This window comes from Schistocerca gregaria, chromosome 9 (assembly GCF_023897955.1).
Source record: "Schistocerca gregaria isolate iqSchGreg1 chromosome 9, iqSchGreg1.2, whole genome shotgun sequence".
In the NCBI taxonomy this organism is placed as follows: Eukaryota; Metazoa; Arthropoda; class Insecta; order Orthoptera; family Acrididae; genus Schistocerca; species Schistocerca gregaria.
In genome coordinates this window covers 187,982,400-187,997,936 of record NC_064928.1, presented here as the reverse complement: position 1 = coordinate 187,997,936, position 15,537 = coordinate 187,982,400, and the positions used below count along the sequence as shown (strand labels likewise).

Genomic DNA, 15,537 nt, shown 5'->3' with positions numbered 1-15,537 from the left:
CCTCATCAGACTACTTACATCAATCAATTGTTAATTATTGCAAATTCTGTACAGATAATCTTCATTCATTGTGTGAAGCAGTGTGGCAGTGTAAGATTTCCAGTTAGTTTCCTTTAAAATGTGGTGAACATTTCATTTTGTTACATCTGATTCACATGCTGCCTGCTATGTGGATCTTGAGAGAGCCTGTACCACTGTGTCCACTTCTATTTTATCTGTCGCCGATTTCCTCCTGTCTCACTGTCCTTTCTACAGATCAGACACACTTCGTTTCCTCTAAAATGTCTCACATAATTTCCTTATTGCATGACATTCCTACAGTATCAAATTGTCTGCCATTGTCTCTGAACTTTTCACGTTTTTGCCTTTGCAATAACACTTTAAAATTGACTTTCTTTGCTCAAAGGACAAATTTCAAGCTGTCTGGTTATTTACATGTGATCATTGGCAACTGAAAATAAACGAAAGAAAAACAAATGAGCTGCTACACACACTGGCCATGAGAGAACGATGTAATCGTACTTGGATCAGGTTGTTATTAAAGTGCACTGTTATTGCACAACAAACACTGAGTGAGAAGGGCCCCTTCCCTGAGTGTGAGATCATTATTTCAGTTGATCAGGCTGTCTGCCAGCCTTACCTTAACAGCCTCATTAAAGAGAATCCCAAAATGATGCGGTGTGTCTTAGCATTTCAATTTGTTCATATTTCAAAGTCCCCAGTAGCTATGCAGTGCTCAACAATGTCAGGTTTTGTAGGTTGATCTGTCTGGACAGTCTGTTAGATATGTACACCCCCAACATCAACTTAACATCAAAGCAGAAAAGAAAGGTGACCTCCCTCTTCTGATGTTCTGGTAGAGCACAAAGTGTACTTCCATATCTGCAGCTGACAGCATCCTCAAGTGTGTACCACATACACTGGTCCTCAAGGCCGGTGAAGTATTGGCAGAGGGTGCAGGCAAAGTGAGCAGAAACACAATGAAGTGTGTGGGAGTAGCATACCACCTGAACACTGGCAAAGTGTCAAATAAAATCAGCTTAAAGTAAAATTGTTTTTTCAGTCCACCTTGGAAAACTCTAGCACTGTTCAATACGATGAAAGAAAATTTTTGGGCCCATGAAACCGGGTTGAAACATTTTTCATTCTCCCCACTGATTGATGAGTTCTGATCTTAACTGGAATGTGGTCTTACTTTTTATATCACTTTACAAGGAGAGAAAATAAAGGCCAAAACACCAAGTGGCAACATACTGTAGTATCAGATGCCAGAAACAGTGAGTGGGGAACTAATAGAAGTGAGAGATAGTTACAGCACAGATGTATGTTTGTCCTTCGTACTTGAAGTTCAGCCGCACATATGCAGTAATCGGCCTATTTTCGACAACACATTCCCGGCATATGGAAGAAACGCAGTTGATTTAGTCATCAGCGTCCTCATTGCGCTGCTTCTTGTTATGACAGTTGCGCACGGCCTTTCTTATGTGGCGTGAAGTGTAGCCATTCTTTACTGGAGAATAAAATAAAGGTTATCTTCCGTCCACCAGCAAAGAACTGGGCCCTGCTTGGATCCATTAAAGACGATTTAAAACTGAAGAAAGCAGGGGTCTACAAAATTGCCTGTGAATAAGGCTCTGCATATATTGGCCAGACGACAAGAACTGTCCACGAATGATGTACAGAACATGAAAGATACACCAGTCTGCGGCAACCGTCAAAATCGGCAGTAGCAGAGCACTGTATGTCATTGGGACATTCAATGGAATACAATGGAAAAAAAAATTTAGTTCCGGTTTCCAGATTTTGGGTTTCCGTAATCAAGGAATCAGTGGAAAAAAGTCTTGCCGATAATCTTATAAATGGTGACAACGGCTTTCAGCTGGATAAAAATTGGAATCCTGTTATTAAAATTACACAGTCACAGAGGAATTGACAGCGTCATTCGATACTCAATGAATAGGTGATCTTTTATTTTCACCACCGAGGGCAGCACGTACAACTCGGTTATGCCACGCATGTCAACACCTGACGCATGCACTGTAGGATGCCAGTACATTTCGCATGCGCAAGATTTGGCATAAATACTGTGACTGCACCTGAGCTCTTCAGTAGTTGTGTAATCACCTGATGATGGCCGGACGTCTCTGGGTCGAAATATAGTGGCAGAATGTCAACAGGATCCGGCTGCATCCGCGGAAATTATTAGAACAACAAATATGCCGGGAAAATGTCAGAAGTCACAAGAAAACTGGTGTTCTATGGATCGGAGTGTGGAATGTCAGATCCCTTAATCGGGCAGGTAGGTTAGAGAATTTAAAGGGAAATGGATAGGTTGAAGTTAAATGTAGTGGGAATTAGTGACGTTCAGTGGCAGAAGGAACCTGACTTCGTCAGGTGAATACAGGGTTATAAATGCAAAATCAAATAGGGGTAATGCAGAAGTAGGTTTAATAATATAAAAACAGGAGTGTGGGTAAGCTACTGCAAACAGCATAGTGAACACATTGTGGCCAAGATACACGAAGCCCGTGCCTACTACAATAGTAAAAGTTTATATCCCAACTATATCTCCAGATGAAGAAATTGATAAAATGTATTATGAGATAAAAGATATTATTCAGGTAGTGAAGGGAGACGAAAATTTAAGTCATGGGTGACTCGAATTCGAGAGTAGGAAAAGGGAGAGAAGGAAACATAGTGGGTGAATATGGATTGGAGGAGAGAAATGAAAGAGGAAGCCATCTGGTAGAATTTTGCACAGAGCACAACTTAATCATAGCTAACACTTAAATCAAGAATCATAAAAGAAGGTTGTATACATGGAAGAAGCCTGGAGACACTGACAGGTTTCAGATAGATTATATAAAGGTAAGACAAAGGTTTAGGAACAAGGTTTTAAATTGTAAGACATTTCCAGGGGCAGATGTGGACTCTGACCATAATCTATTGGTTATGTACTGTAGATTAAAACTGAAGAAACTGAAAAAAATTGGGAATTTTAGGAGATGGGACCTGGATAAACTAACTAAACCAGAGGTTGTACAGCGTTTGGGAAAGGTGGAAGGGGTATATAGAGGGTCTATACAACGGCAATGTACTTGAGGACAATATTATGGAAATAGAAGAGGATGTAGATGAAGATGAAATGGGGATGCGATACTTCGTGAAGAGTTTAACAGATCACTGAAAGACCTGAGTCGAAACAAGGCACCGGGAGTAGACAACATTCCATTGGAACCACTGATGGCCTTGGGAGAGCCAGTCCTGACAAAACTCTACCATCTGGTGAACAAGATGTATCAGACAGGTGAAATACCCTCAGACTTCAAGAAGAATATAATAATTCCAATCCCATAGAAAGAAGGTGTTGACAGATGTGAAAATTATCAAACTATCAGTTTAGTAAGTCACAGCTGTAAAATACTAATGTGAATTCTGTACAGACAAATGGGAAAAAGTGGTAGAAGCTGACCTCGGGGAAGATCAGTTTGAATTCCGTAGAAATGTTGGAACACGTGAGACAATACTGACTCTGTGACTTATCTTAGAAAATAGATCAAGGAAAGGCAAACCTATGTTTCTAGCATTTGTGGACTTAGATAAAGCTTTTGACAATGTTGACCTGTATACTCTTTCAAATTCTAAATGTGGCAGGGGTAAAATACAGGAAGCGAAAGGCTATTTACACTTTGTACAGAAACCAGATGGCTGCTAAAAGAATAGAGGGGCATGAAAGGGAGGCAGTGGTTGGGAAGGGAGTGAGACAGGGTTGTAGCCTCTCCCCAATGTTATTCAATCGGTAAATTGAGCAAGCTGTAAAGGAAACAAAATAAAGATTCAGAGTAGTATTAAAATCCATGGAGAAGAAATAAAAACTTTGAGGTTCGCTATTGACATTGTAATTCTGTCAGGCAGCGAAGGACTTGGAAGAGCAGTTGAATGGCATGGACAGTGTCTTGAAAGGAGGGTATAAGATGAACATCAACAAAAGCAAAACAAGGATAACAGAATTTAGCCGAATTAAGTCAGGTGATGCAGAGGGAATTAGCTTAGGAAACACAAAGTAGTAAGAGTTTTGCTATTTGGGGAGCAAAGTAACTGATGATTGTCGAAGTAGAGAGGATATAAAATGTAGACTGGCAATGACAAGGAAAGCGTTTCTGGTGCTACAGAAAGATGCTGAAGATTAGATTGGTGGATCACATAACTAATGAGGAGGTATTGACTAGAACTGGGGAGAAGGAGTTTGTGGCACAATTTGACCAGAAGAAGGGACCGGTTGGTAGGACATGTTCTGAGGCATCAAGGGATCACCAATTTAGTACTGGATGGCAATGTGGAGGGTAAAAATTGTAGAGGAAGACCAAGAGATAAATACACTAAGCAGATTCAGAAGGATGTAGGTTGCAGTAAGTACTGGGAGATCAAGAAGCTTGCACAGGATAGAGTAGCATGGAAAGCTGCATCAAACCAGTCTCAGGATTGAAGACAACAACAACCACCACCTTATCTGTTCAGCAGCTGTTCATATACCATGCTCCCATAGGTAAAATCTGATTACATTTTAATAGGACAACACTTGGTACACCCTGAGAAATCATAATGTATTACTGAAGCCCTGCATCCTTCAGCTTGGCTGTGGATACAACATTTGTGCAAGTTAGAAGTGAAGTCATTTGTGGGGCTCACACAACCGAAAATTACCACAAATTGTTAAAGCAATTCTGCTTCCAACAAAATAGTTATTAGTGTATAAAATACCATGGTCTGCTACATAGCTTCTGCTATCTGCCACTCAAATTCTGCTCTGACACATGGGAGTCAGAAATGTTAGTTTTGAAGCTGCTGGCAGTGAGTCTTCAGGTACAGTGGCAGCCAGAAAGCCATCAGCAATAATATACTGAAAACACTTGTATAATATCCAAATAGGTAATTAACATTGTCCAAATTACCGACATTAGTTTGAGTGATAGTGCATTTGCAATCTAAGCTTTGTCTAAGTATGCAAAATGTCACCATGAAAATATATGGTATCATTACCAATTAAAAGGTCTTCCTGTGCAAGTTTGCCTAGACATAGTCAACTTAAAAAGTGCAAAGACAAAGCTTATTGCGCAAGTGGATGAAGCTGCCCTTAGACACAGAACCTACACTGGCCAACACCCTATGTGTGTTCCCAGAAAATTGTGTGTCACACCCCACTTCTGTTATGGGCTATATGATGTGCCAGTCAGTCCACTGCATTAATATTATACCTTTCTGTAAATACAGTGTCCTACATTGGTACTTGCAATGGACTTACTTACATAGCAATACTAGAAATAAAACTTCCTGGCAGATTAAAACGGTGTGCCCGACCGAGACTCGAACTCGGTACCTTTGCCTTCCACGGGAAAGTGCTCTACCAGCTGAGCTACCGAAGCAAGACTCATGCTCGGTCCTCACACCTTTATTTCTGCCAGTATCTCATCTCATTCTGGAAACATCCCCAGGGTGTGGCTGAGCCGTGTCTCCACAGTATCCTTTCGTTTAGGAGTGCTAGTACTGCAAGGTTCGCAGGAGAGCTTCCGTAATGTTTGGAAGGTAGAAGACGAGATAATGGCAGAAGTAAAGCTGCGAGGACCGGGCGTGAGTCGTGCTTCTGTAGCTCAGATGGTAGAGCACTTGCCCGCGAAAGGCAAAGGTCCCGAGTTCCAGTCTCGGTAGGGCACACAGTTTTAATCTGCCAGGAAGTTTCATATCAGCGCACACTCTGCTGCAGAGTGAAAAACTCATTCTAAATACTAGAAATAATCTTCAATGCAAGGTCACTCATACAAAAGTACATAAGGTCTGTTCAAAAAATTCTGCAACATTTGTAATTTCGTGCCAATGGTGTGTTACAATGAAATGCAGTTGGCATTCCTGCACATGCCTGTATTTAATGTGTAACTGCTGGAAGTTTCATTGTTGTATATCACTGAGTTATTGTTCAGTACTGTATTGAGTAGAACGCTGTCACACAGTTCGCAAATTTAGAGATGGCAGAGTTAAAGGAGCAATACGTTTACATTAAATTTTGCATGAAACTCAAGAAAACCTTTGCATAGACACACCAAATGATGCAGGAAGCCTATGGTTCACACAATTTGAAAATGGCGAGACAGAAGTTAACTCTCGTTCAGGATGCCCTTTGACATCTACTGATGCTCATACAGGGATGTCAACAAAATTGAGAGTACCAGTCTGTCTGATATTGCAGAGGAGTGTAACATTTCAGTTGGATCATGTCATAAATTCCTGACACAGCATCTTGGAATGCATCATGTTGTCACCAATTTTGTACTGTGGCTCATGAGTCAATACCAGAAAGACCTTCACCTTGCGATCTGTGAACAGCATTTGGATCATGCAGATGTTATGTTCCTTAAGAGAATAACAACTGGTGACAAGACGTGGGCTTACGGTTATGATGTTGAGAGCAATGTTTAATCTTCACAACATGTTGAGAAAGATTCTGAAAGATGTAGAAAAGCTCATCAGGTCCAGTCAAATGTCAAAGCCATGCTGGTAGTTTTCTTTTACTTTGAAGGAATAGTTCATCATGAATTCATGCCATAGGAACAAACTGTTAATTGATGTTACTATAAGGATGTATTGTGATGCCTGTGAGAAAATGTGTGAAAGAAATGGCCTGAAATGTGGTGAGGTAATGCATGGCTCTGGCATCATGAAAATGCACCCACACATTCATCACTGTTGGTGTGTGGCTGTTGCATAAAAAACAATCACTGTGCTGCCTCATCATCCATACTCTCCAGACCTGGCTCCTTTGGACTTTTTTGTTTCCAAAGTTGAAAGTCCCATTTAAAGGACAAAATTTGCAACAATAGATGAGATAAAAGAAAATTTACAGATGGCCCTTCACACAGTCTAGCAAGTGGTGTATTAAGAATGCTTCCAGAAGTGGAAACAGCATTGGGAGTGGTGTATCAATTGTGGAGGAGAGTATTTCAAAGGAAATCGTGCGCAGTAAGTAAAGGGAAATCGTGCGCAGTAAGTAAAGGGAAATCGTAGAAAAAATTTTTAGAGGAAGTTCTGGAATTTTTTGAACAGAACTTGTAATTTTGTGACAGTTTCCTTTCCAGAGCACAACACACTGGGATGTGTCCACCTGTTCTGCCCTTGTAGACTGGTTCATACTTTTTGTTCTTGCCCATATTGTATTGTGCTATCAACCAACTGAACATGGGTGAGTGATGAAAACAATGAAGTGCCACCAAATTGTACTATCTTATGTGGATAGCGTTTCCAATAGGATTGGTTGTATTCTGCGGAAAGAGAGTGAAATGTTTTTAATCAATTGTCTAACATTAGGGCCCTTTCAAGGTGCATACAGGATGATCTCGGTTTGCATAAGATGGATCTGCACCATCTTTCTTGCAGTTGTAGTGTCATTAATGGGTCAGACTGTCAGACTGTCAGGACTGTGGGGGACCAGTGTATTTGTATGTGTCATGAAGCCTTAAAACAGGCAAGGTAATCTGCTATTCCAGGGCATTACCTTGGTACCTGTAATTGCATGGAATATAACACAGATATTCTGACATGCACGTGGGGTAATCTTACTAAGGAGGGAGTTAAGATTAGTGAGTGATCTTAAAAATGGACAAAGATTTTAGCTTAAATGCTGCTGGAACTCCTACTCTCACTAGTCAAATGGTGAGACAGAGTTATTTGTATAACTATTGCAAATTAATATTCTGTATTGACACTGTTGGACTCTGGTCATGTTTGGTCATGTAGTGGTGCTGCCAACTTAAGATTTAAATTTCCCTACACAGTGCTCTATCATTGCTTCTGTGCCTCAAATGATGGGATTTGCACCTGTCAAAATGTCACCTGGCTGTGTTCCTGTATGTTGTTTAAGCATTTCATCCACTGGGAGAAACTAGTTTCACATTACTATTTGGCTGTTTGTGTGCTTCAGTAAGCTTTCTGAAATTGTTAATGAGGAGTTGGAATCAGTGCGTTGTTTGTAAATAGTTACCAGAACTCTAAAGGATTCTTTTTCCATTAATTTCGCTGTTTCAGGTTGCCGGTGGATGAAAACGTGGAGAAACATGATCAAATACCTGTTCCTTGTCAACAATATAGATTCACGTACTTGGACCCTAATGCTCCAGAATTTCATGGGTAATGTATCTGAAAAAGTAACACTTTTCAATTTAAGACGTGTGCTACAGATATGTTGGTTTTTGTTCACCCACTGAACTGCAGAAATTAATTTTCAATTTGTTACTTCAATTTGCACTAGAGGGAAACATTCCAAGTGGGGAAAATGTATCTAAAAACAAAGATTCTTTAACTTACCAAACGAAAGCATTGGTATGTTGATAGACACAATAACACACACACAAATTTCAAGCTTTCGCAACCCACAGTTGCTTCATCATGAAACAGGGAAAAATGAAATGATATGGGTTTTAAGGGAGAGGGTAGGAGTCATTCCAATTCTGGGAGTGGAAAGACTTACCTGGGGGGGGGGGGGGGGGGGGGGGAGGGAGGGAGGGAGGGAGGGAGGGAGGGAGGGAGGGAGTAAGGAAGGAAGGAAGGAGAAAGGGACAGGTACCCTCTACCTTAAAACCCACATCTTTTTTGTCTTTCCCTCTCCTTAGAAGGTATGTGCATCAAACAGATTAAGGTAATTAGCCTTCGTAATATAAGCTAATGCCAGTAAGTTGCAGCAAACATCAGAAATCACTCTCATCTAATATTAGTGTTAAGAGATGAATAGTTCCTATTACTCATGTAGGAGAGAGTCAGTCACAGCAAGGCACAATAAGGTAGGTGTGTGTGTGTGTGTGTGTGTGTGTGTGTGTGTGTGTGTGTGTGTGTGTAGCATGTTTATTTCTGATGAAGACCTTGACAGAAAGGTTGCTCTCTCTCAATCTTCTTGTTGTGTGTATCTGCACCTCAGCGTCTCCACTATATGCCCAATAGCAACTATTCTTTTCATAACATTTTTATATTCTATCCTGAATTTTCCAATGTTTAGTGTAAAAGCTTTAAACAAAAATTACAGAAGAAAACTTGTGTTTTTCAAATCAGTGTCTTACTTAACTGCTTTAAAGAATTAATAATACCTGCCAGGTTTACATATAACAACATTGATCATAAGTGAAAACAATTTTATTATTTATTCTGTAGCAACACTTGAAAACTTTTCTTGAAGAAATTTTTCTACAGATAAATAACATTACGAGCTATTCACTTAGTAAGTTATCACTAGAAAGCGGCTATGTCAGATGTAAGGCTGAGAAAACAATGAATTTCATTTGAGAAAGTTAAAGTTGTTCATGATACTGACATCTTAAAGTTAGGACAAAGATCTTATTTCATCAACTAAAACAAGATACCTACAGTGTGCATACAAATGTCAGCAGTGGTGTGTCCACATGCGAGGAATAGCACTCCAGTGTTTTCTGGGGAGCAAATTGTTTCTGGGCCACAGATGCTAAAAACTAACCAAAGATTTGGAGACAGCAGTTACATCTGTTCTGCCATATATTATTTACAAAATCTTGGCTCTATGTGCATGCCCATACTCATGGAAAGTGACACATTATGTTCAGCACACACTGACACTGTGGGAAAAATTCAGTTTAATCTCTTCTACCAGTATAAGAGAATCCATCTGCACATGGTTTGTCCAGTTGCTGCTTAATATATAACAGGCAGAATCTGAGTCTACTAAGTGGACTTCTCACCTGACTGACTCAGGCTGAGCAGATCACATGTCAGAGGATGCCTGACTCTTCCAGCATCGGTGTGCTTCCTGTAGATTTGCTAGACAGTGTCACTTCTGGAGATGGATTTAAGTGTTTCTGTTCAGTACAGGAAAATATACTATGAAAAACTTGATAGCGTCTAATTTAGTTTACATAGCAAACCCGTTCACTGGCCTATTCCTTGCAAATAGGCAAAACATTGCACACTTTGTATTTGATGGGGGGCCCTGCCAGCTTGTTCATTCACAAAACTCCACACCTGCATTCTGGCCTGAGCTGCTGTCATGTGTGAGAGATGTGCTTGGTTGTGTATATGAATGGTCTGTTTCTTTTGCTGATGGAGGCTCTAGCAAAAAAGCTTTGTGAAGTGTCTTTTAATTGTACCTAACTGCATCTTAAGTATCTTTCTTATGGTAAGTAGCGATATCTTTTCCTACATTGTTGTTTATTTTTTGTAATTGACTTAGTCAGTTCCAGTGACATTCCTTCAAGTATTTGAACATGTTCACTACATCATGTTGTTACATTTACTGTAGGAAATGCAACAGGTCTACTAAAGAGACTGCTGACACTTCACTTGGCCTCCTGTGGTAGAGTATGGCTGTGTGGTTGTGGATCTGCATGAGATAGGCTAAACCTTGAGATGCCACCATTTTTCAGTTACAGTTTTTGGCATCACTGTCATGTCGCTAAGTGAGACTGAATAACAAAAAGTAAAATACCAGGAAGTAATACCTTGATCCCTATTCTGACACAGGTTTTTTGGCCAATGCAGAAGTCAAGGAACAATTTCAGTGTGTTTAATTTGTAGTGTGTCATTTCCATAGGATTTGAGTGGATTGCAGGAAGGAATTAGTAGACCCAAACTCATCTGTAGAGGTGTACCTAATGCTCCAATTGCATAGTGAAGGTCTGGTATAGTCCCGTGGTGAAAGTGTATTTTATGAAGACAGTTACTATGTTTGCAGCTGTGAGAAGGGTGAGGATAATCACCACCTCAAAAATAAATTGAGCAGCACAGATGCTTCATGCAAGCAGAAAATCAGTGGGTGCTATGTCAGGAGAATACAGATGGTGAGGCAAAATTCTGCAATCCAGGAAGCAGCAAGAAATGGTGTGCTGTATAGAGGATGAGCCATGATGACATCCATCAGGGGGCAAAAAGTCCATTGGACAGCTTCCCTTGACACTTTGTTTTGACAGTCTCTCGTAATGTTGTCAGGACATTATGGTAGTATTCTTCTATGGTTTGCCTGCTAAGACACACTCAGTTATTGTGATGGTTGTTGGGTCTTTGTCATCTCTGGTAGTAGTGGCTCCATTTCCACTGCTTTCTTGACTCCTCTGTTGGTGTAATAGTGATAAACTTGTCAGTCTTCGCTAGTGATTAAGTGGCAAAGGAAGTCGTCTAGATTGGCCCAACATGGCTGCAATGTTTATGCTGCTCTCAGGTGAACATGCTTTTTGCATGATTGTGTTGAAAATGTTGTGCAACTTATTGACAACTTTCACTGCTTTTCACTGTTCACACTATTGCCTTGACTGTGCGATGCTAGTCCTCAAACAAATAGGGTCTTCCCGTCTTTTGACTCTTGATTCTTCAGAGGGGTAGTCTCCACTTTCTTTGTCATTCGGACCTGTTTGACAAGATTGGAAGTATCTGTGGCAGCTGACTACTGTGTCATATGATGGTGCACTGTTTTACACTTCTGCCAGCTCGGCAAGCGTCTTGTTGGCACTGTTCTCCTTATAATGCAGAAAACAAATTGCCACACAATACTCTACTCCATCAGAGGGTGGCACTATTCTGTTCTATCTCCTCTAGTGGTGTGTTGTAGTCCTGCAATGTGAGCATTTCTGTATGGACACGTACCTGAAAACAAACACATAAAAGTAACTAACTTTATTTTTTCGAGGTGGCAATTAAAGCTTCAACTAGCCCTTGTTGGTGGCACTGTGAATTTTCCCTAGTTGAAGCACAGTGTGACACTTGGGAAAGCTTTTGAGGTGCTCATTGAACACTTAGTGGGATTTTTGGTGAACTCTCAAGCTAACAGAATTTGGAAAGTTCCTTCCAATGTCACAAATTTTGTCAGCCACTAGGTTACATGTTAAGAGTGGTTCTACTGGGTAATGGTTCTGAGTAAAGTTATTACTGTAGAGTAAAAGAGGTGTACGTGCTGTGTGACAGACTTCAGTTGTAAATGGCTTGAGATGTGATCTCTCACTTTCAAAGGAGAGTAGAACTGCTGTGAGGGCCAATAACTACATCTCGGTAGCTCAGTTCATGAAGGTATGTTTACATGTATATTACCAACAAGATATCATGACAATGTTGTCTGGCAACATCGTAGCCACATAAATTGCACCCAAGTGTACTACAATGTTGTCAGCCATTATTGCCCAGCACTGTTTGCATTTCTGGGCCAGGAGTATTTGAGGGACTGCAAAGTGGATGAATGTGAGCTAGTGGAGGTGAGTGCGGCTTCACTGCTTTTAAATGACATGAGGATAAAGTTAGGAAAAACGAGAAATTTGGTTTTGCAGATGCATTCTTTCTTAAGCAAGTGAAGTGCTACAGAAAATGTAACTTGTGAACTGATGCTGGATACACACCTGTCCCAGAATTTTACCAGGATGTTGAAGCAGATCTTCAAACATCTGATACAAATCATTTGCCTGGAAATTGCTAAAAAACACACAAAATATGAGAGAATGTTTACTCTTTCTAGGTGTTTCTCTTTTTAGTTACATGTGACTTGCAGACACACTTGAAGTAGCTGTTAAAGGTTCACTCCATGTGAAACCTCATGGTGCCAGGAGTATGCAACACTTCAGTAGGACTAAAGATTTCATGAAGGGAAATTTGAAATTAGAATACAGTTTTCATTTATTTTTTGTACACTAGTGCATCTGCTGATTACACCATTAGTTCCTGGTACAGTGTGTCTGAGATATTATGAAACTTGTGGCATTAAATGCAAACAGTGTGGATGAAGTCAACTGTGCTTTCACAATTCCTCTGGTACTTCTTTCCTCACAACTGGCATAGCATTTGAATGCTTTGGAATGTTTTTCTACCTTTCATAAAGTGCTGTTTCTTAGCTCATCGGCTGCAGCTTGACAACTGATTTTGCAGACTGAGATATTTATATACATTAATGTCCACTTCTCACGGATCTGGTTGTAGACAAATTGAAGTTATAAAATTCATTGTTCGCCCTGTTCTGTGCAAGACTGCCTTGTGTCGACAACCACCACAAGTGGCTTTGTCAACTTCAGAACAAAATCTAAACAATATTGTTTCCCCTTGAACAAGTGACTGCAGTGCTCACGGTGAGAGAAGTTAGAAACAACGGTGAGTGTGAGGGAAGCATTTATGGACGAGGAAAGAAATACTTCACTTCAATGTGAAATATTCTCATCTTCAGTGGACAAAACCAGCCCCCCCTCAGCAGCATGTCGGCAGCCACCTGTGATAGGCTACAATGTCAGCAGTATTACCCAGACAAACCACAAAATTGCAGTCTATTGCACCCACATTGAAGCAATTTTGATGTCAAATCCCTTGCTGCACAGTATTACTGTAAAATATGGCCCATCTGAACCACTTTGAGTGATAAAAAAAGGTGAGGGACCAGATTAAAGGCTTTCTATCCAAGAATTTTAACGAGCACAGAAGTTTTAATTTTATGTCTGCAATAAAGCTGCCAGCAGTTAGCCTGGTCAATGTTTGACAGAGTCTTAGCCGACAGTTGAGACAGAAGCCGCTATATAAATTCCGTAGTGGCATGTGACACACAAACTGAGAGATAATGTCAATCAGACTAATAGACAACACAGTGGCAAATTTTCAAAATACACTACTGGCCATTTAAATTGCTACACCATGAAGATGATGTGCTACAGGTGCAAAATTTAACACAGCAAGAAGATGCTGTGATATGCAAATGATTAGCTTTTCAGAGCATTCTCACAAGGTTGGTGCCGGTGGCAACATGTACGTCCTGACATGAGGAAAGGTTCCAACCGATTTCTCATTCACAAACAGCAGTTGACCGGCGTTGCCTGGTGAAATGTTATTGTGATGCCTCATGCGAGGAGGAAAAATACGTACCATCATGTTTCCAACTTTGATAAAGCTCGGATTGTAGCCTATTGTGATTGCAGTTTATCGTATCACGACATTGCTGCTCACGTTGGTTGAGATCCAATGACTGTTAGTAGAATAAGGAATCGGTGGGTTCAGGAGGCTAATAAGGAACGCTGTGCTGGATCCCAATGGCCTTGTATCACTACCAGTCGAGAAGACAGGCATCTTATCCACATGGCTGTAACAGATTGTGCAGCCATGTCTCGATCCTGGAGTCAATAGATAGGGACATTTGCAAGACAACCACTTGCACGAACAGTTCCATGATGTTTGCAGCAGCATGGACTATCAGCTCGGAGACTGTGGCTGTGATTACCCTTGACACTGCATCACAGACAAGAGAGCCAGCAATGGTGTACTCAAAGACAAACATCAGTGCATGAATGGCAAAACATAATTTTTTTTTGGATGAATCCAGGTTCTGTTTACAGCATCATGATGATCGGATCCGTGGTTGGCGACATCATGGTGAACATATATTCGAAGTGTGTATTCATCACCATACCGGTGTATCACCTGGCATGATGGCACAGGATCACCTCTTGTTTGCATTGATGGCACTTTGAACAGTGGATGTTACATTTTAGATGTTACGACCCATGGCTCTACCTTTCATTTGATCCCTGCGAAACCCCACATATCAGCAGGATAATGCACGACCACATGTTGCAGGTCCTGTACAGGCCTTTCTGGACACAGAAAATATTAGACTGCTTCCCTGGCCAGCACATTCTCCAGATCTCTTACCAATTGGAAATGTCTGGTCAATGGTGGCCGAGCAACTGGCTCGTCACAATACGCCAGTCACCACTCTTGATGAACTGTGGTATCATGAAGGAGCAGCTGTAATTGTACACACCATCCAAGCTCTGTTTGACTCGATGCCTAGGCGTATGAGGCTGTTATTACAGTGAGAGGTGGTTGTTCTGGGTACTGATTTCTCAGGATCTATACACCCAAATTGTGTGAAAATGTAATAACATGTCAGTTCTACTATAATATATTTGTCCAATGAATACCTGTTTATCATCTGCATTTCTTCTTGGTGTAGCAATTTTAGTGGCCGGTAGTGTAGTACAATCAAGAACTGAAGATAAAATTGACAGATGATACAATTTTGTAAACATGACCCAGATTGACAGTAATGGAAAATGGAAACTAAATGGAGATGTATTAATCGGATCTTTTTTTCAGTCATCAAGCATCAAATGTGAAAACTAAACAAAAGTCTGCTGCAGCAAACACCAGACATACCAGGAAACGTCTTCGAAATGGCAGGCAAAACGAGTAAGGGATATCTCTACTAAAGTTTTGCTATTTTCTAGCACATTTAGTGAAGAATACCTCATTGTAGAGTATTTTACATGATACACTAAAATTATGGAAATGCTGATATCAATGGTCTTGGTATTTTTGTGCCTAAAAGCACAGAATTTGTAAACTTTTGTAAAGTCTTCCTCACAAGGTTTCCACTGTAGAAATTATGAACACAGAAGTACACTTTTGCTTCTATTTCCCACTGTATATTTACAAGGAGAGCACCTGGAAATTAGGTATCTGTAATTTTTTATGTTTATCATGTGTGAAGTCTTGCTATGGATTCAGATATCTATA

General features: G+C 40.5%; 1 protein-coding gene across 1 annotated transcript in view; it reads left to right on the top strand.

The window, feature by feature from the left end:
• The window catches only part of LOC126291587 (uncharacterized), a 121,435-nt gene that overhangs the window by 46,238 nt on the left and 59,660 nt on the right, over positions 1-15,537 (top strand). The window contains exons 8-9 of the mRNA XM_049985120.1: positions 8,074-8,175; positions 15,118-15,210. Of these exons, the coding sequence (XP_049841077.1) occupies positions 8,074-8,175; positions 15,118-15,210 (195 nt within the window). The remainder of the gene's footprint in view (positions 1-8,073; positions 8,176-15,117; positions 15,211-15,537) is intronic.